Source organism: Etheostoma spectabile, chromosome 3, assembly GCF_008692095.1.
Source record: "Etheostoma spectabile isolate EspeVRDwgs_2016 chromosome 3, UIUC_Espe_1.0, whole genome shotgun sequence".
Classification (NCBI taxonomy): domain Eukaryota; kingdom Metazoa; phylum Chordata; class Actinopteri; order Perciformes; family Percidae; genus Etheostoma; species Etheostoma spectabile.
The window spans coordinates 3,944,026-3,971,802 of record NC_045735.1 but is presented as its reverse complement, the minus strand read 5'-3'; the positions used below and the strand labels follow the sequence as shown (position 1 = coordinate 3,971,802).

Here is a 27,777-nt window from a genome sequence, read left to right as displayed (position 1 = left end):
TTCCTCAAAGCTCCATTCTTGGACTTCTACTTTTTAACCTCTAAAAAGGCTCTCTTTGGACAGAGTTATAAAAAAACAATTACAATCGCTCATAATTATGTGGATGATACTCCGCTTTATGTAAAACTTTCACCGAATGACTTTGCTCCAATAGACTTGCTGCATCAATGCATTGACCAAATAAATGGCTGGATAAACCAGAACTAACTAAAAGACAAAACTAAGACTATTGCCTTTGGTGCTAAAGAAGAAATAATAAAAGTGGAGGCTCATCTTTACTTCATTTCTTTAGAGCCAAAAAAACAAGTTCAAAATCAAAGTTATTTTTTGTTCAGACCTCAAATTTTAATTGAAATAATAATTGGATGCATGTTTTTTTCTACCTTTCTGTATATATTATTTGCATTTAATGCATACTTGTGGGTACAGTTAGTCAATCAACTGAATTAACTAAGGCACCAACTTTTTGTGATGGCTTAAGTGTAATTAGATATAGGGTGGATAATTTCTTAATGTGTTGCCATAATATTTTGTGCACCCGAGGATATGCCTATACAAATACTTTACATATTGCCCAATTAGAAAAATTTATATGGATATAAAACCATTAAAGTCATCAACTCTTTGATGAATTTTGATCTACACTCTAATGCATTCCCACTCTAGCTTGGTCCCCATGTGACTATACCCTACACAATTCCATTTAAATTCCTATGACAGAGACTCTTTAAAATGTGCGAGTGCAAAGTGTGACCATGGTTGTAAACTAGATTTATCAGAGTACCCACTCCTGGAGCTTAACATCATGTGCCACTATTATCAAGCAAAATAGAAATTAGAGCTTAGTATCCAAAATAAATAGTTAAGGTTGGGTGTAAGTGTCATATCTAGCACAGACAACAGATGAATCTCCCAAACTGAACAAAAAATACAACGTAGTTAACATGTCTTTTTATGTGAAGACTGTGGATGGGAGTTAAGAGTCTGACAGGATTGCCAGAGAATTTTCCACACTGTTATGATCATAGGCGTAGACCTTCTACTATAAAACTCTTGAGGAGTCAATGGCCCGTTTGAGTCCTGCCGACCTGTGAGGGCTTGAGTTGATTAAGAAGTGGAAAAGTCTGGGAAATAAAAACACTCGTCCACTTTATAGAGACACTGTGTTCTGATTTTCACAAGGCTTTGTGGACTGAGCTGTTGATAAAAACAAACACCCCACTCTATTTGGTTTGGGAAAATCCATTTGAATAGAAACAAAATGTTTTGTTTTGCAGCTATTGTTAGGTCCAATGTTTGAGCATGTTTTAAATAGCTGCCACTGTCTCTCTCAGTCAAATACTTCAGGTACACTTGATCTGAGCATTCAAATCAATTGTTATCATCTCAAAAACAATTCTACACAACCAAACTCAAAAAAGGAAAAAAACGATCAAATGAACCTCAGGTATTAGAATCTAAACTAAAGTCAATTTTTGATCCAGGTGAGATCTGAGTAAATGATGGGATCAGCACCCCCGGACTCCTCACCTGCTCTGGAAGTAGTTTGCTAGTTCGGATGCCTCATGGTTCAGACTCCTCAGGTGTACAATTAAATTGCCAGAGTTGGTGAACATGGCCCCGCACGTTTTGCACTCATAAATCCGCGGCTTGCGGATTATGTGTCGGGAGACCCTCATGTGGTGCTTATATTCACCGAAGGACGTGAATGTGGCGCTACAAATCTGGCACCGGAAACAGCGTTTACCTTCGTGCTTCAGCCGATGCATCTTTAGGGAGTAGGCCCGTGTGAACTTTTTCCCACAGCGGTCACACTGGAAAGGCTTAATGCCTGGGAGGGAATAAATAAACAAAGTTCAGCTGATTTGTACATTAGCATCACGTGGGTTGGGTGAGGTAAGTTAAAGGAGGGGGTTAATGACTACATCTTACCACAAATTTAGCCCCAACTGTTTTCCAAATCACTTTTTTTCCCCAGAATGCCCAGAACAAATAGCCTCATTCATCACTAATCTGTTAACAAGTTGTAGGAAAGAACGGCAACCCACTATCATTTATCCTTTTATTTAGATATCAATTGGCATCTGCTTTTCTGATAATAACAACTCTCTATGTAGACTTTGATGGATTCCAGGACAGTTTCAATCCAGTTCTGAAATGTAAACAAACTGATATTTGTTAAGCTCCAAGTCTAAAGAGTCTCTTAATAAATCAATTAGTAATTTCCCATATGCTAAGAAAAGGAACAAAACATGTAGATGGTCATTTAGCTAAATAGCTAAATATGTGATCTGGTCAAATTTTTAACTTTAAATTGTAGCTCCTAGAAATTGTTTCTTCCACAAACTACTCACCAAAATAGATTCACTGAGGGATTTAAAATGATTCACCTTAAGCCTTTTTACACACTAAATGTTCAAAGACCAAACACATATTTAGAAATGTTGTGGCATGCTTTGCTTTGTTTACATTAAAGATATGAACTCTCACCATATTTTTTTATACAGCAGAGTAAATATGCTACAATGTTCTATTGTCTTTGGTAAAACAAACTGCTCAGTAACTTTGACTCCTTTTATTATGAATGATATGTACTATTTCAATGGTACTCCACTTAGTCTGGCTATCACTAGACCAAGCCAAGCTCAACCAATCAGACCAGGGTGACGTAGAAGCGACAGCGGCATCGGCGGATTTGCTTTGCTTTAGTGGCCGCCGCTATGTTGATTGTAAACAAGAAGCTGCTTAGTCGCTTCTCTATCGTTAGCGTGTTAAACCCGCCATTAGCTTGCCAGGTAGATAAGCCAGTTTGTGATTGGTTCCCGCAAAACTGTGAACTGAAGCAGATGAATTATATGTGCAGGTTTCCAGACCAAGTTGCAGGGTGAAATCAAATCGCCAGCAGAGGGGGCGGGGTTTACCCAGTCTAACTTTCACTGCCATTTTAAAGGAATGCATTAAAGCATACACATACTTTCCCCACATTTTGTTGTGATGTAAACTTACTCAATTGTTGGTTAATTAATCTATCAATCCATCTTGCCTTTCTCCCTGACTGTTGTTGTTTGGTCTCAGAAAAATGGTGGTTCCACAGTCCATACCAGAGCAATCAAACCCCCAGAAATACTGGGAATAAAAAGTACTTAAGCAATATTGTATTCCGCAACCGTAGGCCTATGGTCCAGCACTATTTTGAAAAGTCTATGACAGTTTTTGGGCTGTGTTAAATATTCAAGATTGTGTCACAAACTTTTGTTTCTAACTTAAACTAAAAAAACATAATGTTGAATTCCAAAGTTTCCCAAGATTTAAATTTTCCACTTTTCACATACCGGAGTGTATGAGCATATGCTGCTTCAGGTTTTGAATGCGTGTGAATCTGACTCCGCAGGTTGGACATTGGAAGGGCCTGTCGGGGCCATTGGTGCCAGGCCTGGCTGAGGGGCTGATATAGAGGTGATATGGGTACTGAATACCTTCTAACCTGAAACACAAAGAGGGGAAACAACAAAGTGATATTCATATGAGGACAGCTTCATTATTCAATGAAAGTATATCTTGAATACTGAAAAACATCTATAACATTGCAATGAAGTAACTTCCAGAGTACTCTGCTTGTGTCCTTGCATATGAAAAAATAACTTGTGAGTTTTGAGGTGAAAAGGTTCCATGTATTATGTCATTTAAAGAATTTATGTGCCGGGTTGTTAGGGATGATAGCGATATGCGTCAGACTGCTTGGACGCTCAAAGATTTCCAGTTAGACGCTACGTTAGATTTCACATAAAATGTATCACTCTTGTTTGGGGCTTGAGGCTATAATATGCAACCAGCCTTCTTTATATTACACTATATAATGTCTTGGGCATTTCAACATGACATCTAAATGAATTATCTAAACAGGTGTGGCTCAGACATCCAGTTGTGAGGTTTATGTCTATATTTTTCACAGCTTATGACTTGCCTTGCTGCAAGTTGGAACAAATCACAATACCTTTCATCATCTTCTGCGTGTCCTCCAGTGTTAGAGGTGCTCTGCATTGACGGCAAGCCTTCAGACACTCCCTCATCCATCGACCCTAGAAAGAGTTAGAAACATTTGTTACTCATATTGTAGCGGTCTACTGAAAAGCTGAGCATGCTGGATGAGGTTGGACTGTAGGTCTTTGAGGGCTAATCCCATATTTAAGGATTGATGCTGCTAGATTCCAATTCACTGTTAAACAGTTTAGGAAAAAATGTGAGCGTTTCCATTTTCTTTTTAATTATGGCAGGGCAAAAAAGAGCTTTTTAAACTGCATTTGGGCCACCAGACAAAACTTTCCACAGAAACCAATACAAATAAAACTCCTCTAAGTGGGTAAGCAGCTCTGAGGGCTGGGTGAAGCAGGTTTGACGGAAGTTTTACAAAGTGTCAGCGTTAACTGGGTCAGTACGCAGCCTCTATTATAGCAATGATGGATACAATATTACTAGTCTATATCCACGATGTTCAACTTAGAGAAAGTCCTGGATATAGATCTGTCCAATCTGAGTTTTCTGTTGCACAACTAAAACAAATTTTGAACGTACACATGTTCCACCAAAACAGCGGCACTGTGGCTCTGTCCGGCACTTAGCGCCGCACATGACAATTTTGATTGGTTTAAAGAAATGCCAATAAACCAGATTTATTTGTTTATTTTCTCCCATCCCGAAATGCGGTGTGGACCAACCAGATCCTCCTCCGCAGCTCTGTTGAGGAAGATCTGGCAAAGCGAGACTACAATATCACAAACACGACAATATGTGAGTTACCAGCCCCTTTAAGCAATATATAAAATTTCTAGGCGGTGGCCATGAATTTTTTGGCTCAATTGACAACTGTCTTGAGCAGACTTTATCAGCTAGAGATAGTCAGCTAGCATTAGCTAGCTAGCTAATGCTAAAACTACAAAAGCTGGGGAAAAAAAAAAAATTGTTTCCAGTTGATTTTCTTTTAAGGTTTAAAAAATTTAAAAAAACTGTAGTCTTACATATGCACTTGAATGCTACAGACATGGTGTCGTGCTAAAAGACTGAGGCTAAAACGGCATGACCCATGTAAAGAGTCAGCATCCTTACTAGTCGACGATCCATGCTAAACACATGGAAATAAAGCAACGGCATTGTTCTTGCTTTGCAGGGTAGAACTAGTTAGTCCTACTATTATTTATGAACATTTTATTAATGCTATTCAATATTATTAACATAACTCTTGGATGGTTTGGATTCTTACTATGGAACAACATACTTGGAAGACAAGCAGTGTTTTTATCTTATACGGAAGCTTTAATGTTCACATTTTTAACAGTATACTTCACTTTAATTAGAGAATTAAATTTGAGGATGAGGGATAACCAGAAGGTTTGGCAAACATAACGCTGTCCAATGCAAACAAGGTGGAGTTGGTGAAGTGTAAACTTCACCAGAGCAGGACAAACCGGCTATCATTACTCCAAACTCTGATATAGTGGATGTTCATCATTAACAGGCATTTTTCCTGTAACCCCACAAACTTCTGTAGATTGAGAATGAGATGGAAGGGGAGAAACGACGGTCATTCTTGAAGTCAAACACTTGATTTGGCCTTGAGTGCTTGTTAACTGTTTATGTTTGCGAAGAAAAAAATGACCCTCAAAACGAACACTGTATGGCACTTTCAATTGATTGAAAATGTTTTATTAGGATGGTCTGAGATAAAAACAAATTGCACATTACACTTTTGTAAGGGTCTTAAATATAATGTGTGACATCTTATATTGTTATTCCATGTGTATACACCTGTATAGATTTTTCTTTAATTAAAAACAAAATAGTTTTGGATTTATGACCCCTTGTCCTATTTTCACTACTTGGGGGCAATGTTTTTGGAAAGGCTAAAAAAAGACACGTCCCTACAGACCCTTTATTTAAAGAGTACAACTCTTAGTACAGCAGCACGCACATTGCTTTAATCTAAGGCCGCGTTCAGACAGTCTGCGTCGGCTGTCCAACGGTCTGGCAAAAACGCAGCTCTTTTTATTCATTTTGAATGGAGGTAGCGCATTTAGAGTGCGACAGGGGTTGCTGCAGGGGGGATGCTCAAAAAAATGCAGTGGGTGTGGCTGGGTTGGTTCAGTGGGTAGAGCAGGCGCATAAATACTGAGAGGTTTTGCCTCAACGCAGAGGGTCCAGGGTTTGGATTTGACCTGTGACGATTTCCTGGATGTCTTCCACCTCTCTTCCCCCCCTTTCTCACCTAGCCGTCCTGTCAAAAATTAAAAGACGGAAAAGCCCCCCCAAAAAAACACGTCACGCTGCCGTGGCCCATCATGTAACCGGCGGTGTGAGAATCCTGTTCAGTAAACAGAAAACATCACTGCCTAAACAAGCTATGAACTGCCCAGGAGTTTGTGTCTGTCTGATTGCTTTCTTTGGTGTGAATGCCCCCTAAAGACTGACAGACCTGCTGTGCCTCATTAATGCTGCTATATGTGTTTGGGGGCAAGGTTCAGGGGTCAATTCTAAATGCTGTGGATAATTAAGGTAAGGAGAATCGCCCCACCTATAGAGGAGGACTGTGGACTGATGAGGAGCTCCTCTTGGACCTGCTCACTCCCTGGAACCGTCTGCTGGTCACTCAGCGAGCTCTGGGAGGCACTGACGGGCTGCGAGGATGCCTCTTGGACCTCCTCATCACTGAGACGCTCCACCTTCACCCTCACATCTTCCTCCTCTGCCGGCACTGGCGACGACGCCGCCTTGGAGCTTTCACACGTTAGGAAGTCACTGAGCCGTCGGCCGACTATCACCTCGGAGGTCCCTGGGGTGCCCTGCTCTAAGCAACGAGGGCTCTCTGGGAGCTTTGATTTGTCTGAGTGGAACCTCCGGTCAATACCGAACGGGAAAGTCCATGGGAAGGCCAGGGAGGACTCCACAGGCTGGGCTGTGCTGTCTGAGAATGAAGGGGACGGGTTGGGGATCTGCGGTGAGGTGGCGACCATCTGTGTAGTGCATTTGAGCGGACTCTCTGGCGATGCCATTGTTACAAAGCTTTTGCGTTTCCGTCGTGATTCACGGCATATAGGAACGTTTCTCTCCATCACGCTGCAGTCAGACGAAACAGGTGACACGCTGCCATCCAACGGCGTCAGGGCACAGTTTGATGAGGCGCTCTCTGGTGCTGATTCATGTGGTTTATCTGCTGTAATGCTGTTAGTGTTGCTGTTGTTACTCGGGCTCCACAGAATACTAGACTTCATAAACTCCGAACATGTGCTAGCAACAGCAAACATCTGCATGTAACTTGCAGCTGCTAGCACATCTATTATATTTTCTGTGCTAATAGAAAGGGTAGACGTGTAGGCATATTCCAACAGAGGAGCGAAGCCACTAACGGTCACATGATGAAGGTCCAACACAAACTTGTCCTCCTCCTCTAGCCGGCCCACCAGTTTGGAACGGAAGAATTCACTGCAGCAGGCCAGGACCACTTTGTGGGCCAGGAAGAGCTTGTCTTGGACCCGAATGGTGACATCACATAAGTGACCCTCATTGCGTAAAGCGTTAAGCTTCTCCAGCATCTCCTGGCTGTGGGAGGTTGAGTTGTGGGTGAAGGTTTTGACCCCCATGATGGTCAGTTTATGACTGGGTACAGGAAATGGGTCCTGCAGAGAGATGGAGGGGGAAAAAAACACAGTTTTCAAAAGATAAACCATAAGATCTGGATCTTAGGAGTCAAAGATGAATTTCGGGTATGAAAAGAAAACACTTAGATCAACATTTTGTTAGAATTTCTTATTCTTTTGTGTTGAGTACTTTACGTCAGTATGGTTTGTATATAGCACTGTCAATATTTCTAATGATTACCTATACTAAACAAAATCTAGCCTTAGCAGTTAAAGAATCAGGTGCCACTAAACCACTCTATTAGAAAGCAATAGGTACAAAGACAAAAGGAAATGTCAAATACCACACTGCAAAACACCAATCCCAAAAAAGGCAAGCACATTGTGAAAGGCAGTGGACGTAGGTAGAGAAACATACTAAAAGGTACTGTCTGGGAAAGGCAAGGTAAAGGGGGTGGGAGCACTGAGGACAAGATGCCAAGTTATGCAACAACAATCAAAGCAGATGCGCAGCGATGCGAGCCAGACCCATGTGGAGGCCAGTGCACTACAGGATGCTCAACAGCTGTCTGCGAGACATGTGGATTCTCTGAGGCATGAGATTTTCCATCAAACAAAAGCTCAAGTAAGGGGCTCTCGCAGGGAGAGCACACTCCACTCTACACACACATACACACAGACCACAGGAAAATACTCGTGGGCTATGTTGGCCCTGTAAAGACAAAGTGAATTATAGACCTGGGCTGTGGAGGTGCAACAGGAGAGTGCCTAGCCTGTACCAACAAATGAAGAGAAAAGAGCTTAAATTCCACCATGGGTTTTCTAAAGGCTAAAATGTCTCCTGTAGGAGAATTATTTAGCTACATGGTTACCAATAAGTTCTTCCTGACAAAAAGGAATTTAGAGAACATTTACTTAAGAGCAAGGATACATACAAATCAAAGACGACCCGATTAAAAAAAAAAAAAAGATTATACTTGCACTGCCTGCAAGTCTTTAAGAGAGGATATGTAACACTGTTCTACAAAAATGTGGAAAACTTAGCTGTAAAAAAGGTAAAAAATACATTTTGCTTTATCTTTTCCTCCACTGTAAGTGTCTGAACCTTGGTCTTTTACCTAATTAAAAAAGAATCTTAAAAGGCCATGTGATGTGATGTGACGCACACACGAACACACACACACTTTTGTTTTGTTCGTCGGGTCAAACAAAATAAACCAAGCTGAAGACATCACTGGGTCACTTGTTATGAGTTATACATATTTTATACACCTATCAAGTGACTGATCAATGATTACATAACTAAGAGTCAGTGAAAACAGTTACTAACAACTCCACTCCATCGCAGAAATATTCATGATGGCGATAGGGCAGAGGAGGCGTATCCTACAACCTGGTACTTTTACTCTGTTTACATCACGTAAGCAAGTGTTTACAAGCGTTGGACTGAAACAGATTGCCGAGAGCTGATTATCAATGTGCACACAGAAAGCAGAAAGGCTTTATGTTTACAAGGCATGGGGGATAATTGTCTCGTGAAAAAGATGCTGAACAAACATGTTTGCAACAACAATCACAGTTTGGCAAACACTAGCTAACAGTGTCAAGAAGCTAATACGTCAAATCATCCGAGAGATGAAAAGTACATCCAATGTTAACTGTCAAAATAAAAGACAAAAGCCCACACGGGTATTCTTTTAATCATGGTATGTTATTTAACTACCAAATACTATCTAATAAATAGTCGTGCTCAAACATTGTAGTGCAAATTGCTAACCATTTATGAGGAATCCAAAATTTTATGTTTTACCCATTATTTGCTGTTATTGTTGACCCACATTGTTCTTTAAAAGTACTTATGTTCGTGTACAATATTATAATTTTATCTATATTTTACTTTTCGAATGTATTGGTTCATACATATTCATTTCCGCACTCAAAACAGACCACTATAAGCAAGTAGAAAAACAAGTCATACAATTTTTACCCCATTTATTTTGAAGCCGAATTAGCCACGTTTCCTGTTTGACCGTGGATAACTCTGGACAGGAGCTGCTACACATTAGCTAGCTAGCTAACTACAAAGCTAGCGCTAGCCGACTCAACACAGTACTATTAGTTGGTTCCTTTGCCCGTATCAATACTTAGACAACAAGGTAGCTTATTAAAGTACACACAGCGGGGTTACGGTTATCAGACAGACTGTGCGAAGGGAATTTACCTTCTCTGATGAGGCCCGTTATATCGGCTGGGCCTCGGGATGCAAACAGCTCAGCTGACAAAAAGCAGCGATAGTCGGAGACAGCGGTGCGCCCTGCCGCTTCCCTCCAATTACTCACATTCCCTGCGCTTCTCAGGCAGTTGTCAGCCTGCCAGCCGCCAAAACTCACAGTTGAATAAAAGCTCACATTAATTTACATCACACTAGGCTGAAGTTAAAAGTTTTTTGAGGTGCTGTTTTCATTCCTTTGTGCTCCCCGCTGTCCTGCGCTGTATTTATATTCCCACAATGCAACGCGCATCTCTCAAGGTTCTGTACAGTAACAGGAAGTGTCACATTTAGCAACATGTACAACAAAACTTACAAATTTCTACTGTTTATATTCATTTATATGCGGCATATATGGCTTCCTGTAGACCTGTTAAATTAATCATAGCGTGCAAATGTGTTTTGTGCTTCAAATAGATATATCATATAGCCTATTTCCTTATTTTTATGTATTTCAAATTTTGAAAAAATATAATTTACATCTTTGTTTTTTAATTTTCTAATTAACCAGTAATGCATATTATGTTGTCTTGTACCTTGTGTAAAACAACTATTTGCTGTTACTGGAGAAATAGTCTTTTTTTCTTTTTCCTCTTATTTCTCCTTTATATGCTATTCATTTATATATTTAAATAGTTGTTACATAATTTAATTCAACATTTACCATTTACCATATTTTATAATATATATTAGTGTCAGACATATAATGCCTTTCTTCATCTTGATACAACCTGATAAACTGTGAAAACAGAGTTGAATATAATATAAAAATATCAAATATTATGAAATTTAAATATTAAGAATATTTTAGAATGTTTCCAGTAACCCAAACTGTAGGCAATATGATGTATACTGTTCAGGGGCCTATTGGTTTGGTGCTCCATTATGGCTTTCACATCTACTAAGCTCACCCAGCTGTGAATGGAATAAGACTTTCATTAAGAATAGCAAAGCAAATGTTCCTCCCTAACCAATGCTGCTGAATATGTTTTTACATGGCTGTCTTCATTTCAGAATGTGACTGAACAGAGAAATTCTTCCAATATGGAAGTATTTTACTGAACATCTTAAAGGAAAATTCTGGTCGATTCCAACATGTAGCTCTGTTGTTTGTAAATTTGGAGTGCTGTCAGTAGAGAGAAAAACGAAAACAATCAGTGCTGCCTACACCGTGTTATCCTCCTGCTAGAGTTAGTACCCAACAGGCTTAAACAGGGCAAGTTTTAAATGTGATTTTAGCCTCTAAAAATGTTCAAAATGTCATTAAAAGTGCCTACCCATGTGCAGTGATTCCTTCCGAGTGAACACAGTGAATCTGACTGCTATAGATGTGAAAGAAATGCATGAAAGTTCTGCTAATTCAGCTGGGTTTAGTTCCTGTATTGAGACGGCAGTTAGAGTGCTTAGGGACCGTCTACAAACTAAAATACAGAAAAGAGATTTAAAAAGAAATTTGTAGGCCATCAATTTAATGATCAAATAAGGTAGTGTCTCCAAACTTACCTCAATTATAACTTGTCTCCTGTTAGCTGTACTCCAACACTTACTTTAAAAAAATAAGCATATACTTTTTTTGGAAAATATGTGTGTGTCTCTTTTCAGTGTTATGTTTTATCTTTATACTTTTATCAGTGTTTGTAGATGGTCCCTATCCTCTCAACACAGCAACTAAACCCAGCTGAATTAGCAGAACTTTCATGCATTTCTGTTACATCTACAGCAGTCAGATTTACTGTGTTCACTAGAAAGGAATAACTGCACATGGGTAGGCACTTTTAATGACATTTTGAACATGTTAAGAGGCTAAAAACACATTTAAAACTTGCCCTGTTCAAGCCTGTCAGGTGCTGACTCTAGCAGGAGGATAACACGGTGTAGGCAGCACTGATTATTTTTGTTTTTCTCTCTACTGACAGCACTCCAAATTAACAAACAACAGAGCTGCGTGTTGGAAACAACCATAATTCTCCTTTAAGGGGTTTCAGTTTGTAAACCATGCAATAAAATCTGCCCTGCTTTTAAACGCTGCTGACCCACTTAAAAGATTTCCATTAGTCTGGCCTTCAAGGGTGGGATTTAGTGGCCCACAATGGTCTAAAAGAGTGATCTGGAAAACATGGAAAACTGAATATTTGTTTGGAATTTATTGGTCATTTTGTAGAATGGCTCCTCCTGATTTTTGCACAATTGTTCATATGTACCTACCAGTCTGGAAACAAGGATCCTCAAGTAATTAAAACATTGTGCACAATAGAGACAAGGAAAAGGCTAGCACAAAGTGTCCTTTTGACATAAATGTGTTTATTTGACCACTTTTATTGACAAAAATCTCAAAGACAGCAGCATCTGCCATGTTAATTACATGTCCACGGTAAACATTTTACAAAAAATAAATAGCTTAAAAAGGAAGCCGTAATAATAAAATAGTATGGTCCTTCACTGAAGGGATATAGGCCCAATGTGCCATCTCTTTAGTTTTATAACAGTGTAACTTAACAACAGGAATGAAGAAATCAAATATACATACAAGAGTCTGAAAAACAACTGTGAATGTTTGCATACAATGCATTAACAAAGGAAAGCCTGGAAACAAAAAAAAAAATGTTATTTTTCATATACACGATAGATAGTATGCTTATCACTTAACTCAGTAATAATACCTCTGACGAAATATTTGTGGCATTTTAGATTGCTTGTACCACTGTTCCTCTCAACTGCATTATATTGCACCTGGGAAAAGGCTAAAATTAAACTACAGGGCAGAGGGAAATTCTCTGTTATGGGTTTCTCTGGTCTTGAATGACCAGTCATTATCTATGCTAATTAATTTTACATGCCATGTAAACTCAATTTCTATAAATTCTATAAGTCTAGATCTGCATTGAAACAATCTGACTTTAAACAATTTTAAAGTCCTAAATATTGTCAAATTTAGTGTTCCTAAAAAACATCTTCATCACAATCATTTAACACAAAACATTTTAGTATGTGTGTAGAAAAGAGAAGCAATCAAACATGAGTTTATTTCCCAGAAGCTTAAATTCCAATGCATCGATCATACCTCAATTATAGGTAAATGGCATGATCAAAGCTTTATAGGTGTTACGTTCCGTGAAGGACACTTGGAGGTATATTTACACTGTGCTGGTGTTCTGCAGCAGATTTCATCTCATTGTTTGCTGCTAGAACATTGTCCAGCCTGACATTAAATGATAGGTAACTTAGAACATACTGCAGATTATATCAGACTTTATCCAAAAAGAGGGACAAGAAATATTCTCTTTCTGGAGAACACACGCACACACACACACACACACACAGCACCTTCATCTAGCATCTATACATAGCATCACATGTACATCCTGAGGTAGATTTCCTTTGTTTCAAATCTCAATAGTGGTTGTTAAATGTCAACAAAAGATAACGAAACAATATTCAGGCTAATGCCCCTGATGTAACTTGATGCGACCGGTTGGTAACATTGACAAATTATGAGGCAATGGGCACCTGGGCACAGATGTGTAAAAGGCCCCCAACCCTTGCTAAATACTGTAAAAGCAAGGACTCCAGACTGAAAGACAGACACAATGTATACAAACAATATGACGCACTTGAACCACATTTTATAGCTAGACCAGAACGCTCAGAATCTCAAAAACACAAAAACAACATGAGATGTTTGTAGTCGTTTGCATCTTTTTGTAGTTGTTTTGTGTGTCTTTGTAGTCATGTGTGTCGCTTTGTGGTTGGTGTGTGTCTCTTTGTGGTTGTTTTGCATCTCTCTGTGGTTGTTTTGTGACTCTTTGTGGTTGTTTTGTGTCTCTTTGTGGTCTTTTTGTGTCTCTTGGTGTTCACTCTGTGTTTCTTTGTGGTTGTTATGTTTCTCTCTGTGGTTGGTTTGTGTCTCTTTGTGGTCATTTTGTGTCTTTGCCCCTTGACGCCTTTGGCCCCTGGGCCTGTGCCCAGTGTGACCTATCAGTAATCCATCCATGGTAGATAAGTGCAGTCAGACCAGAAAGGGAAAGTTCACTACACTCCTATCTTTCATAAGCACTCTTGGTTGAGACATTCTCCAGAGACTGGTTCTGGGATTTTGTTCAGATCGCACTTCTCTGGCTCAACAGTCTTCCCAGTGTAGTCTATGCAGAAGACACTGCGGCGGCGCTCCCCCTGGCCACAAGTTCGTGAGCAGACAGACCAAGGTCCCATCTGCCATATGGGGCACGGCAGATCTCCGCAAGCCCTTATGTCAATGGGCTTCAGGTCTTTGTCGCAATGGCTGGATAGGAAGCCTGCGCTGTCTCGGCATTCCACATTTCTCCTGGACCATCCGGAGCCACAGCTCTTGGAGCACTCAGACCACTCCCCCAGCACCCAGTCAGGTACACCGAATGGATGGATCATATGCAGAGACAGGGACGAGCCCTTCTTCTCTTTGGATTTGTTGAAGGTCACATCTCTAGGGATGAAAAATGTATATTTGACCTTGGGAGGGTTTGCGTCCCCCGCAGTGGCAAGGAGTTGGATGGTGATAGCCTCCTTCAGCTGCCTAAAGCTCTGGATCCTCTCCAGGGTGGTGGAGGAGCCGCTGTACTTTAGTACAGCACCCAGCACAGGAATGTCCTGCTCCACCGTGGATACAGAGAAGTTACCGTTGAGGATGTAACCGCCACTCTCTCTCTTTATAGCCAGGTAGTTCCCGTCATGTTTGATCCCTCGGTGGCTCCGCTGTTTGATGTCAATGTTAGTAGCGCCAACAGGAATTGTGACAATGTCGCTGTATCCATAGCTGTTAGAGAAAACACAGAACTGGATTTAGATAATGCACTTTGTTAGTTTTTGGGTAATATGCCTACAGTCTTTGCTTTTTTACCTGTTTAGAAATATGCCTAACCAACTTAACTCAGCTCACTCAATGCAGTAGTTTGACATTTTGGGAAACACGCTTACAAACAGAGCCAGGCTTTCCTCATTTACAGTCTTTGTGCTATTAAAGCTGTTGTCTGTAAGCTTTTATCTAACAAGGGGGATCCTGATGAAGGCCACAAGCCAAAACGGATGGGTCTAACAAAAAAGTGGTTCTTTGTACTAAAAGTGTTGCTGGCGTTCCTCTTCTGAGTTTTCCCCTTTTTCATGCATCCTGTATGAGAACCTTATTGGGCCTTTATTGAATGGAGAGCTATGAAGGTGGCATGAATTTAGTCATCTGACTGAGGTCAAGAAAGCTTAGGGACTTTTTGGAGCACTTACGTTGCTTTATTGTAGGAGCCTGTAATCTTTCTACAGGTGAGCCCACTTCCTCCACACACTCCACATTTATCCACCCTCTTGTTGGATCCAATCACCTGGTCACAGCCTGCCTTCACACACTGGCCTTGGACACACACCGATGTGGTGTCAGGGCCACAGGTCGTCCCGTCAATCACCTGCAGCAACGCAACAAGTAAGTGTTGTTGATTTTTTTCATCTTGTAGAATTTGTTAGTGATTGCAAATCTAAGATGTAGATCATATTCGATATTAAGATGCAGAGAAAATGCCTTTTTGACAAATAATCTTAATTTAAGGTTAACTGTGAGAAGAGATAGCATGGACTTAGAGTTAATGTTAACATTATTTCAGAAAACCGCCAGATTTCTGTGTCATGTAATATTATTTGTTATTGCAATACCAAAAGAACTCAAGAGTATGTGCTTAAGCTTAAGGGTACTATTGTGTTATATATCCAAATATAATACAAACTTCTCTTTTAGACTGTGGTTTCACAAATGTTCATTTTCATTTGGAAAGCTTCAGATCAATATTATCAGGACATGTTAGCTGAGCTGTAAATGTGTTGGCAAAAATGGCTGTGCAGATACTGTACCTTGGATTCAAACACCTTAAATTCACTGCTGCCCCTGGCCCTGCAGAACAGCTTACATCTGTCTCTGGGAGAAACACCAGCGTACTTTGGGATCCACTGTTTTATATTCCCGTTGTAGTCCAGGTAGTTGGGGCTGTTGTACTTCTCACACTGCTCCTCTCGAAAACTCTTTCCTAAGGTAAAAAAATGTAAAACATCGAGCGTTGATACACTGAGGTCAAGTCTTGAAAATCTAGTCATCCCTACAAAAATGTACGTATGTAAAAATAGTCATACAATCAAATATGCTGAATATGTCAGTATTCATATTTCTATATTAATAAAAATTTGGATTACACGTTTTGATGATTACCTCCACTGTATATCAATAGAGCTGAAACAATTAGTCAATTAATTGATTTGTCAATTGAGAGAAAATTAATTAACCACAATTTTGATAACCTCTTCATCATGTAGTTAATTGAAAAAGGACCTGCCACCTATGATTTTGGTGAAATACTGAGGGGTTTATTATATATGTATCATGCAATTCAATTCAATTTCAATTCAGAAGGTATATTTTCTCACATGCACATACAGTACAGTTTTTGCAGTAAAATGCAGGGTGGCATACTCTGAGGCTGTGCTAAAAAAAGCTAGTGTGCAATAAAGAGAATAATAGAATAAGAGTGAGAGGAATTAATATGAAAGATAAAAATTCAAAGATAAGTCAAGTGGACTGCATGGACTGAACTGGGAGAGAAAGCGTTTATGTGCTCTGCTCCCCTCACAAACTGGCCTAGAGTTATTTCTCACCGTCGTGGTTGTCGCAGGGCTGCGTGTTGCAGGACTGGTACCGAACCCGCTGTCCTTCACAGTACTTCCCTCCGTTCTGAGGCACGGGGTCAGTGCACTCCCTATATGAGAACTCCACCCCTCCTCCACATGTTCTGGAGCACTGCTGCCACGGCCCCCACAAGTTCCAGCCGCCGTCCACAACCACCTGTGGTAAAACACAGCAAGAAAAGAGGGGGGAAAAGAGCAGTCAGAGTAGTTGGTTGGAGCTCAGTGCCAAAGGCAATCTCAGCTGTGCAGCCTAAACCACAGTCTGGGCTTCTAGGTTTGAGGCTGCACAGGGTGTTGGCGTGCCATGACTCCAAGCTAAATCTGTGTTGAAGTTCGGCACGCGCCTGCTGTCTGCCTCTACCCACATTCCTGCCACATGTGTCACTCACCACTAGTGGAACCTGCCATGTTGCAGCTTTGTAAGGCACAATTCAAAATTTGTGTGTGCATATGTGTATGTGTTTGCTAGCGTGAGTGTCCTTTCCAGAAGTTTTATGAGTTTGGACCAGCTCAAATCGCAACTGCCAGCACGTCTGGATTCATAAACAGATGTGTGATCATAACACAAAAAGAAGATATCTAGGCAAGCAAGCTAAAATGAAACATTGAGATGTATAAATGTTCTTCAAGGAAATATATATATGGGTTATTGATAAAAAACAAAGGCCTGCATCGAACAACTTATTGTAAGTGTATCACAATCTTCAGCTGGGTTTGCCCACTTGTCATAGAATTTTAGATGTTCAAATTTCCATTTTTTCTGAGCACTTAATTCAAGATATTAACAGGATTTTTTTGCAGAACTGTGAAACTCCAGGCATGCTTGAGTTATATTTTCTACATATTTCAAAATCCCATTGTGAAACCAAAAACCAATGGACATTGGCTAAGGGAGATTGTCTTAGATTTGCTGACATCATGACTACAAACTTGATTACTCTTTTTCTGGGTATGGAGAAGTGGACTTTAAAGAAAGTGACTCATTGAAACCTACAGCCAATTCACAGCAGCCAGCAAGTGTAGTCAAATTAACATTGTTTGCATGAAACATGCAATGAGAAGAAAATTAGGAAAGAGTGCCCAGTTAACTGTCATATCACATACTTTAAAGGTTGATGAGGTCAATAGTTTTCAAAAAATCAACAGAAGCTGACAGCCACTCCAGGATGCTAAAGTGTAACATGACCAAGTGTAACTTAGTGTTTAAATCTTTGGTCTAGAACCACCACAAGCTTACTATCACAATATGGCCTTATAAGGCTAATAGTTATTCAACCCACTGTTCATATAAACATATTGATTAGTGTAGTACTAAAGCAAGACTAAGGCTGTACTTGAAACTAACAACTACATACTACCGACCAACGCAGTATGCAATTGACCTATATACTATACTGCGTTTGTTAGTAGTATGCAGTATGAAGCATATAATTCTTCACAGATATCTGCATATAAATGCAGAATTTTTAGATTTTGGTATCAGAAGCGTTCGGATTTCCGTTTGTAGTCTGAACAGTATTGACCAATTACGTTTGAGCGGCCTTTGCTCGCATGCAGGTAAACAGTCTGTCTGGAGAGCAAAAGAGGTGGAACCAAACACATTGGCCAACATGCAATCTTGGAACCCAGCAGCATTGTCTGATGGCAATTTTTGTTTTATTCATCTGCATTCATATGCAGATATTTGTTCACAGAGAGATCATTTCTTAACTCGTGTCGCAAGTTGTTAATCAGACTCGGCGCAAGAAAGAGGAAGTTTTGGTCCAAATCATTATTGGCTACACTGGAACTCCCAAAATATTGTCCGTTGCCCTCAGAGGCTAAATCAGTGTCAGAACCCATCGGAGCCGATGGGTTCCGAGATTGTAAAACAAAGTTAAACGCCAGGCTAAGCCGGTAATGGCTTTGGAAAGCGCTATTACTGACTGGTTGTTGTAGCCGTTCCACAGTAGGCGAAGTAGACTGGTCCATTGCATACTGGAGATTTTTCTGAATCAGTATCTGCATATTTTTGACATACTGAAGATTTTTCTATGTATATTACTGTACATGCTATTTACCTTCATAGTCAGTATACAGCTACTGCCTACTCAAATACAGCCTACTTAACTTTTATTTAATGGTGGCCACGGTATCTACAATTGACAATTACAGAATAATGCTAAAACATAGCATAACAGCACAAGAAAAGAAAAGTTGTGAAGTCAGCAAACTGACTCACTGATGTCTTTCACACAGCTAAGATTGCTAACATTAGCCACCATAAGCTACTGGTCATACCAGACCAACTAAAGCTGTAGCAGCAAACCCCTGAGTGTACTGAATTCAGCAAGTCTGTGTTTTATTGTAAATAAATTTAACTTTTCATTTGTAAGAATAAAGAAGCAGTCTCACCAGCGGCTGCATCACATCCTGAGTCGACATGCACGCTCCGTGGAGGCAAGATCCGTTGAGGCTACAGGGGGTGCCGTCAGCCCAGGGTAAGCTGCCATTCTTGGTGGAGCACTGCAGCGTCCCATCCTCCTGACACCATAGCTGGCTACAACTGTCACTATCTGAGGAGTTGGGGCATTGGACAAACTCCTCTCCAAAAATCTGCTGGCACTGCTGGTCCAGGCTGTACGTGGTGCCTGGCAGCTCTCTTGGTAACGGTATGACATTCTCTGGGACATCCAGCAGGCAGTCCCCTGTGGTTACATCACAAAGCAACACTGTTTGAGAATGATTATTTTGTGGTTTATGGAGATTATGGACTTTGTGGCACAGTGACAATTGTAAATGTGTTGCTCTTTGTGTGTGGCATGACAACAGTGGGAAAATATTCAGGGCAAGTTGTGTCCTGACTATAAAAATTAATGATGCAGTGCACTTTTATAGGCAGCCGGGTGTTCTGAATCAGGACATTTGACAGCTATTCCAAATCAGAATTTATTCAATTTCCTCCAATTTTTAATGATTCCTTATTACATTTAATATGCTTTTTGTCTAGAGTTTTCAATGACGTCTTCAGTGTGGAATGAACATTCTCAGCCACACAGGTTTTTTCAAACTGATAAAGAACATATTTAGCTGACACCAGCTGTTGCTTTTGGCTTAGGTGAAGAACAGGAAGAAGTTCACTGTATGACTCATTGGAAAAGAAGGTTCACTGAAACATGCAAACAATACATGATGCACAACGTGACATGCTGGGAGGCGGGCGAGACAAGAGAGAGAAACAGAACGGGAGAGTGAAGAGAAGAGGATGTGTCGAGAGGAGATGAGGAAATCTAGTTCAAGACAAAGTATCCCTACAACCTATAATTTGAGGTGAGCAACATGTTTAAGCAGGAAAGCCATAGTTAAAGCGTGAGAGAAAAACAGTGTGTTTTATTCATCTTTGAATCAGTGCTAATAACAGAGCCACAGTGTCTTGGCAGACGTCCATGTTGGTAGAAGGTCTCTACAGGGCCACTTTTTGATTTACACAAACCCCATTTCCACCTGGTATTAAAATCTGTGGATCCAATCACAAGTGCACATCTCTAAGTATCGGTGGGAATGCAACCATGACGCAATGAGGACACATTGAGATCCGATCACTCAGACCACGTTCAAAGGTGGTTTAGGCCACATGACCACATTCTTTTAGCAATGTGTACATGTATGTGTTCCGGACCACATTCAGGACGGCCTACTCAACTGCGAGTGGAATAACCTACTCTTTTAAAGTTTTATGATGTCCCAGAAACCACTGAGAGTGAATCTTGTGTTTTGGAGGTTATTATCGTACTGCCAATGATGTCTCAGGAAAAGGATATTATGTATGTGTTTTATTTGTTTGCAAATGAATCAGGGAAGTGAGAGCCAGGTGGGAAAACACGTACTAAGAACTGTCCGCTTGTGATCACATCACTCCAATCGGATTTTAATACCAGGTGGAAATGTGGCCTCAGTGTGTAATTTTCAACAAAATGGTGCAACAACCTCAAATATTCCTTACCATGTCCATTGTCAAAGAACTCTGTGATGTAGAGAGCACTGCAGGGAGACCAAGGCGCTGTCTTGTTGAGGCTGACAAACAGAGGAGCCATCAGGTAATGTCTTCCCAGATCTCCAAACAACCTCTCACAGGTCTTGGAGTCATCGTGAGGCATACTCAACACATGACCTGCAGTGGGAAAGAATGCAATGATGACAATGTGAAACACAGGTTCACAGATGCACAGACAAGTGTTTATGAATGACTAAAAAAGAGTTGAACTTGCCTATTACATTACATTTCAAACTTGTTTTCATAAATCCTACGCCCACATCAGCCCACCCATATGACAACAAATGTGAGCTAACCGAGCTCGTGTGCAGCTGTGAAGGCAGCTTGCAGGCCGTTATCTTCTATAACTGAGCAGCTTCTCTTGGGATCGCACATCGTTCCGACATCGGCCACACCCAAAGTGTCGCAGCTCTTCTGTCCACAGATGTCCTGCAACACAACCAAACACAGAAAACCCTGAAATTGGCTCACCAAGTTCAGGATGATGATGTAAGACTTGAAAATTATGATTATTAAAATATACAAAAGCAGACAAGCAGAAAAAACCTAATTCTAAATCAAACATTATAAGCTCTTATGTACACCCAAGTTGTATTATATCTTATTAAGGTTAACAAGCCTTGAGCCTACCTAACTACTGTACATTAATGGGATAAAGCGTGACATCTTTCCATCCTTCTGCTTTCTACGCTATCTATTTTGCAAGGGCACAATTGTTGCAGTGGGGGTGGCATGTGCCATTTGAATCGCAGGAAGATACTACTAACATACTTTCTACTTGGAATTCCTGTATAACACTAATACAAGGTTACACACACACACAGCGGCACATGGTAATCACCAGTGGCATACAGTATGTCAACAAAAATCAGTATGTGCTGGTGGAGAGTGGTATTTGCTAGTGGAACATTAGTGATATAAGTGCCATATGCCAGGGAACCACAGCGGCAAACCAAAAACCAACAGTGACTCACCAAACAGAATTGACATGTGCCACTAAAACAAGAGCAGTGTACCACAAGCCACTTTTCGTCACAATACATGTATTGCATCCACTTCAACTATTTCATTCAAATCAGTTCAGGTTAAGGTCTTGTCATGAAAAATAAGTGTAGTATTGTGCATTATTGGCTTGATCCATTGTTCTAAACCTAAATGAGGTCTATTCCCTTCTAAAGTAGTGAACATTTGCTGAGAACCAGCTGGCAGAGTGGACTATATAAATATGTTAAGCATATGGGCAGCCCTGACTGACTGCTATATTAATCACATAGGATGGAAAAGCTTTCACTGTCTATTTGTGTAAGTTGTTTTTCTGCCACTTTTTAGAAAACAAATTAAAAAAACCTGCTGCTCAGTATTTCCAGTCATAAAATAAAGCAAATAAATAGCCTCAGCATGCAGCTGTCGAGAGCTGTGATCTGGGAAAATTAGAAATCTTTCCCTGCTCAAGAAGACGCCTAAGACAGAGACGGAAGCATCCATGGCCTCGCCTCAGACCCCCAAAACCACAAGGCAGAACCCTTTGTGATTCAAAACACATCTGGACTTGGAGCTGCCGTTTGAACCCAGTTCAGCATGTGTTTGTACACCTTGTTCCACAATAGCATCTGTCACTCATGTACGCAGACACACAGACAAAGTAGGATGTATGGGTCAAAGTACAAGCTATTGTATGGCATTTGCAGATAGTGCAGACAGACGAAAAAACACACACATACAGTATAAGACCACAAAAATGTTTCCACTATAGTTTCACAACAGACAGAAGTGCAAGAAGTCTTTGGACTGCGACTGACCCAGACACAGCCACGCACTCACGCTGACCATTTCAAATTTCTTAATCATGTCAGGGCTGATTTGTGGCCGCACTAAAGTTAGCTCATCCACGAGGAGCCTTCCGTCCTCTACATTTCAAAGCATATCTCCGCCAAAATGGAAAAACAAACAAAACTGGGTTTGTGTGGATGATGGTTTCCACGATCGAAAGCAGCTTTAACAAATCCAGCACAAAACATATGTTCTATTCATCATTTCCCTGATCCAGGGTCAGATTTACATGCTAACGTCGTTCAGTTGGCAGATAAATGCCAAGCCTGTCATCAAATGAAGCTGCAACCAGGGCACTTAGCTGTAGAAGTGTAATAATAGAGAAGTTACTCCCCTAATGTATTGTCTGCTAACACCTTGTCAAAATGCACATACCAGATGGAAGAAGGCCGCCAAGTACAGCAGAACAAGCCAATCACAACTCCAACCCTAAGGACTTGTCAACTTATTTCCTGTCAAAGCATCCATAAAGCACAGTTTGCTCTCTGTTGACATTCCCCCTGCTTGGAAAAGATTACAACTATTCCATCTTTTCAGCATCTTTAATTCACCCAAAGGCCTAGAAAGATTTCCTTTACCTCACCGTGTTTAATTTTTTTTCTCTGATCTCACACATGCTCCCTGGTTGTTAAAAGAGCAAGACATGACAATATCTGTCCCAAGCAAAGGTCTCTTTTTCAGCTGGATCTCCACTATGAACATAACTGGCCCTAAAAAGCACTTGTGTTACTGTAAGAAACTTTGCTTCCAAGTAAATGTGTGGCTGTGACTGCTGCTCAGAAACCACATTTTGTACTGCAGCTGGCCTGGGACTGAATTCCACCAAGGCTTAATTCATGACTCATCCTTGCTTGGTTATTGTCTTTTGAATGGAGAACATAATATACCAGACTATCATGTGTTAGTGGACTATCTATTCTAATTATACACTGTGAAGCACTCACAACATTGTTTGAGTTGTTTCACGCACCAAACAGTCTAAACCATGCTCTGAAGAAAGGCTCCCCTATCATAATCATAAACTGATACCAGCTATCTTGTGTAATATTGTAACTTGTACGTCCAATACTCATTCTCCTTTTACTTTTGTTTTAGTCTCCACATCCCAGGGGAACTTTCTGGCTCTTTAGCTGCTAATGCTTCTATGTTCACCAGTTAGTAACTGAGCAGGTAAAGTACAGTCAGTTTATAAAGTTTTTTTGCTGAAAACTGCTGTTGATAATTAAGTTGATAAGAGCAGTGAGAATGAACCAAAACTATAACATTGCAGGACAGAAAACAAAACAAAATGCTGAAGATGGAAAAATGGCTCATAGTGCTTAGGGGAACTACGGAGTTGGGTGATAATTCTTAGTAGGTTCATCACTATGAGTGACACCGTTCACATTACACATAGGCATTTCACCTTTTAGTTATATAAAAATATCATTAGTGCATCTTTAAATTATAGTTTTATGACCAAATATTGTAAACATTCACTATTTACTGTAAAGCTCAAACTTTCCAATGAAACCTTTGATAATATTGCTATTGAAATGTGGTGTTCAACAATGATTCCTTTTTTAACCACTGCTGTTTTAAATTTAAATAAACATTCTAGCAAATTTCACTTAACTTAAGATCCATTGTTCAGCTTTTTCTGAAAATTTCAACCACATATCACAGTCTGTCTCAGTGGATGAAGTTGGGTCAGTTGTCATACAGATACAAATGGCCTTCTTAAACTTTCCCCGACTATCCACTGACTCCTGGTTGATGACTTTTGACCCTTCTCAGTCGATGTTGTGACTAGTTTTGGTGTTCGCAGATAGCCTTTGCTGTCTGTTTTCAGTCTTCATTAAATCTTTTGGGCCTTTGTTGTTTCACCAATGTAGTCTCTGTGACAACTGAGCAAACTCCATCCCCTGAAGAAGACTAGGAATCGGAAATGAAAGCTCTGAAAAACTGAAAAAGTTGAGTTGATTTTTTAGTTTTTGTCAAACTACTGCCTCCAAGTGAACACTTTTGTGTTCAAATTCTGGAAAATGTATCTCATCAAATGTTTAAAACTGATGATGTGTTTTTGCAGAGACCTCAACGACTATTCTGCAGCTGTGTAAAGAAGCTAAACTAGCTCTGTAGTTGGCCCTCACCTCTCTGGTGAAGAGCATGGCAGTGTCATAGTGTTCCGGATGCCTCTGGCTTGGTGGGTTGAAGAGCTGCTGCCAGGAGCAGAAGTTCCTCAAAGCCACACCTCCGTTGTTGGAGACCTCCGGGCCAACCTCCTCATCCTCCACCACCAACAACTTCACCACCACCATGTTTACGGAGTTCTTTATGCTGGGGTGCTTGTAAAGCTGGGCGGCCATCGACATCAGGGTAAGAATGTAGTGCTGTGTGGGATGAGAGACAGGACACGACATTTAATTTGTATTTAAGATACAGTGGAGGATGGATAAAAGAAAGCATGGTTAAAACCAAATGGGTGAAAGTCTCCCAGCACAGAATTGGCGTGATATAATAGCCTGCACAGGCTAGAGCTTAACAATATTAGATTTTTGTAGCCATTAGTGATATTTGAGACTTACAAAACCTGATAACACTTCAGCCAATACTCGTTATTCTTTTTTTTTTTAGTCCTTGGACAACACCCTTGATTTGTTGCAATAGCTGTTTTAACTTGTGTGGCCTAGGTCATCCCAATCTGCTTTAAACTGAAATCAGATGGTATGCTGCATTTAGCAGTCAAGCACACACTAGACTGTAATTGGTCAAGGCGCACACAGAGACCTCTTCAAAATCACAAACTGATCACTGTCACTATATGTATATGTATACTATATATAGATGAAAAATAAAGGTAACTGAGGTTGATATAAACACACTTTACTGTAGTGTGACGCTACCTGTATTTCTCCTGCTCATAATGTACAGTAATGATGCAATGATCACCAGGATTGCACATGAGCTTGGAAATTGCAAACATGTGTCAGACACACTCACAAGTATTTGAATCTTAAGCTTGCTACCAGGGACAGGAAAACAGAAGCCTTATTTTACGCCATACTGTCTTCTTCTGAAGAATTCAGTGAAAATTTCCCATTTGAGAGTGCAGCCTCCAAATAGTTTTTTCCACTATTCATGATTGTGTCATGGGAGGAAGTAATGGGCAGGGGTTTTTCACAGTGCTGTCATAGGGTAGTGTTTGTGTGGAGAGCTGGTAAATAACAACGAATGGGGGGGACTGTGCATCAGCCTAGCTAAACTCACTTTTTCTAGGATGGGATGATACTCCCACATAAAACGTTTTCCACGTGCTACATGAGCCATGGGGATTCTTGCCCGGGACCTCTACATCACTAAAACCGCCACTGCTCATAGAAGACCTGGGCAATGAAATTGGAATCTGATTTGTAATGAAAAGCCAACACAAGCCCGACTTATCAGTCTAACCTTTATCCACTTGACCCTGGTGCCTAGAAGCCTTTCCAAACTCCCTTAACATACTTACTGTGGGATGAGGCAGAGGGTCTGGCAGCTGAGGAACTTGTTAAGTACAAACAGACTGGAACTTGGCTGGCTGCTCCAGATTGTGGCAGGATCATGGATTGTCATACTTTGACTATTTTACGTTTAGGATGTTTTTGTAATATGGTATCACCATCCAACAATTTTTTTCTCCAATTTACCTAGTGGATGTTTTGTATGATGTACAGCAGGAGAGGGTTCTTTAAATGAATGCATAAAGTAAAAGTAAAGACAGAACAGAATAGATTTTGTGAGCCTTGTGAATCTTCCCTGGGTGATGCTAAGGCTCTGTTGCCAAATCCTGACAAAGTCTTTAGGAATGTGCTTCAGCATTGCTTACAATTCTGTTGCCTGACCTCTGTCAGCCTGTGGAAAACAGGGAGCCCACCGATTTCCTCCTCAAGCCTCATCATTACCAAAACATGTTTAGCTTATGTCAGTTTTATGATGCGGCATAGAAAAACAAACCCCTGGCACTATATGTGTAGGCTATGAATTCTTACAAGCAGGATGGGGAAATAAAGGAAAAAAGATGACGTCTTCGACGTTTTGTTCATGGGACAATCTGCGGATTAAATTTAAGGTTTGTTTAGATCCTATCAACAGTGTGTGCTGGAAATAATTGGTTCATCGTGTCTGACCTTAATTTCATCTCCATAGAAGTGGGTCATGGTTGAGTCTGCTACCGCCAGGGTCTCTATGAACCGTGGCGCGGAAACAAAGCGTCTCCGGCGAGGTTCCCTCTGTGCGTCACTGTCGCCGTGCGTAAAACTTTCCCCATTGTGCTTCTCCTCTCGACTCTCAGCCGACGCGTGTTCAAACAGGAGGGGATCACCGTGTTTTTTGGTGAATGTCCTCCTCTTGATGACATGCAGCTGCTCGGCAGAGTCTGGCCCCAAGCCGCCGCGAAGTTTGGGCTCAATTAAATACTCTTTCCCATCCGTTATGAAGGAGCCAAAGATGCCCGAGCACAAACTGACAGCCACAATCGAGCTTTGATCGTGATCTACATTCCCCGAGTAAAAGCAACTCCTAAGCTGTCCTTCATTCTCCTCTGTCTGGTTCATACATTTTTGGAGATCAGCGGCAAGTTGGGCACCTGAAGAGCTGCATAAAGCGCCAACGTCTCTGGCTTTGATGCGCTGTATGGTGAAGGAAGGCGCGATAAAGCTGGTATCTGGAATAAGGTTAAGAGTCAAGTCCTTGCCAAATGCACTGAGGATAAATCTCGGCTGATCCTCGCTTCTTTTCCAAAAGCGACCGCTGATTCTTCCATTTATCCGAACAGGTACAATATCCTCAGATTCAAAGGGAGTGGAAAGTGCTGCGTTCATTACGCACAGGAGTAAGACGATCAAACACACAGTGGAACACATCTTCTGCAATGGAAATTGCGCCCAAGAGTAGTAACAATAAAGATTTTATTACAATGTATGTCCTTTATCTCTGGTAATGGCGCGTCTTCTCTATTCGAATAGTAATTTCCTTAAATCAGAGATCTGTTCAAATGAAAGGGATTTTCCAGCGCAGTAAAGGCAGTCTTGGTCAAAGTTATGTCTGTCATTTAATTTCAGTTTGTCTGAATTGTCGTTTCTGTTACCCTAACCAAGCTAAGTCTTGTTGTACCACTCGCCAGCACCACTGCAGTCTGGACATATCGGGGGTATTTATACTTTCTGCTCTTCCCTGGACATGAGGGGGTTTATTTTTGATATCCTCCGTTGCTGGAAATTCTCCTCCCACCCGCACTTTATGAGATACTCGTGGATAAAACGGATCCAATGAGAATAGGCCGACACTCCCCCCTTCTGAAATAGCTT

General features: G+C 40.7%; 2 protein-coding genes and 1 long non-coding RNA gene across 9 annotated transcripts in view; 1 reads left to right on the top strand and 2 right to left on the bottom strand.

Annotated features, from left to right (window-relative positions):
- The window catches only part of zbtb44 (zinc finger and BTB domain containing 44), a 29,355-nt gene extending 5,689 nt beyond the window's left edge, over nucleotides 1–23,666 (bottom strand). Inside the window, exons 1-6 of one of the 7 annotated variants that reach the window (XM_032507397.1) lie at nucleotides 23,661–23,666; nucleotides 11,413–11,416; nucleotides 6,566–7,233; nucleotides 3,965–4,079; nucleotides 3,333–3,484; nucleotides 1,531–1,831 (exon numbers count right to left, since the gene is read on the bottom strand). In XM_032507397.1, the coding sequence (XP_032363288.1) occupies nucleotides 1,531–1,831; nucleotides 3,333–3,484; nucleotides 3,965–4,079; nucleotides 6,566–7,103 (1,106 nt within the window). In that variant the 5' untranslated portion in view covers nucleotides 7,104–7,233; nucleotides 11,413–11,416; nucleotides 23,661–23,666. Of the gene's footprint in view, nucleotides 1–1,530; nucleotides 1,832–3,332; nucleotides 3,485–3,964; nucleotides 4,080–6,565; nucleotides 7,668–9,849; nucleotides 10,151–11,412; nucleotides 11,417–23,660 lie in introns of those variants that run through there. The other 6 variants (XM_032507395.1, XM_032507398.1, XM_032507400.1 and 3 more) reach the window with 6 other exon arrangements.
- LOC116675844 (A disintegrin and metalloproteinase with thrombospondin motifs 8) lies at nucleotides 12,182–27,333 on the bottom strand. Its single transcript, XM_032507386.1, has 9 exons — nucleotides 26,599–27,333; nucleotides 24,583–24,822; nucleotides 20,917–21,049; nucleotides 20,570–20,737; nucleotides 18,982–19,274; nucleotides 16,558–16,744; nucleotides 15,763–15,935; nucleotides 15,148–15,323; nucleotides 12,182–14,686 (listed from the first exon to the last, which is right to left on the bottom strand). Exons 1-9 carry the CDS (start codon nucleotides 27,331–27,333, stop codon nucleotides 13,942–13,944), a joined length of 2,850 nt encoding a protein of 949 aa, XP_032363277.1. The 3' UTR covers nucleotides 12,182–13,941.
- Nucleotides 13,592–18,179, top strand: LOC116675928 (uncharacterized). Its single transcript, XR_004328567.1, has 3 exons — nucleotides 13,592–13,604; nucleotides 17,057–17,061; nucleotides 18,104–18,179. It is a non-coding gene; the product is annotated as an uncharacterized LOC116675928 (long non-coding RNA).
- Nucleotides 27,334–27,777: the final 444 nt, after the last annotated feature.

Bases quoted from the DNA above. Each gene is read 5' to 3' on its own strand.
- LOC116675844 (XM_032507386.1), bottom strand. From the start codon at position 27,333: ATGTGTTCCACTGTGTGTTTGATCGTCTTACTCCTGTGCGTAATGAAC. The intron at 15,936-16,557 runs GTGAGAAATAAC...TTTTTACCTTAG, and splicing joins GCCCTGCGACAACCACGACG to GAAAGAGTTTTCGAGAGGAG. The intron at 14,687-15,147 runs GTAAGTGCTCCA...TTTCTCTAACAG, and splicing joins GGCTCCTACAATAAAGCAAC to CTATGGATACAGCGACATTG.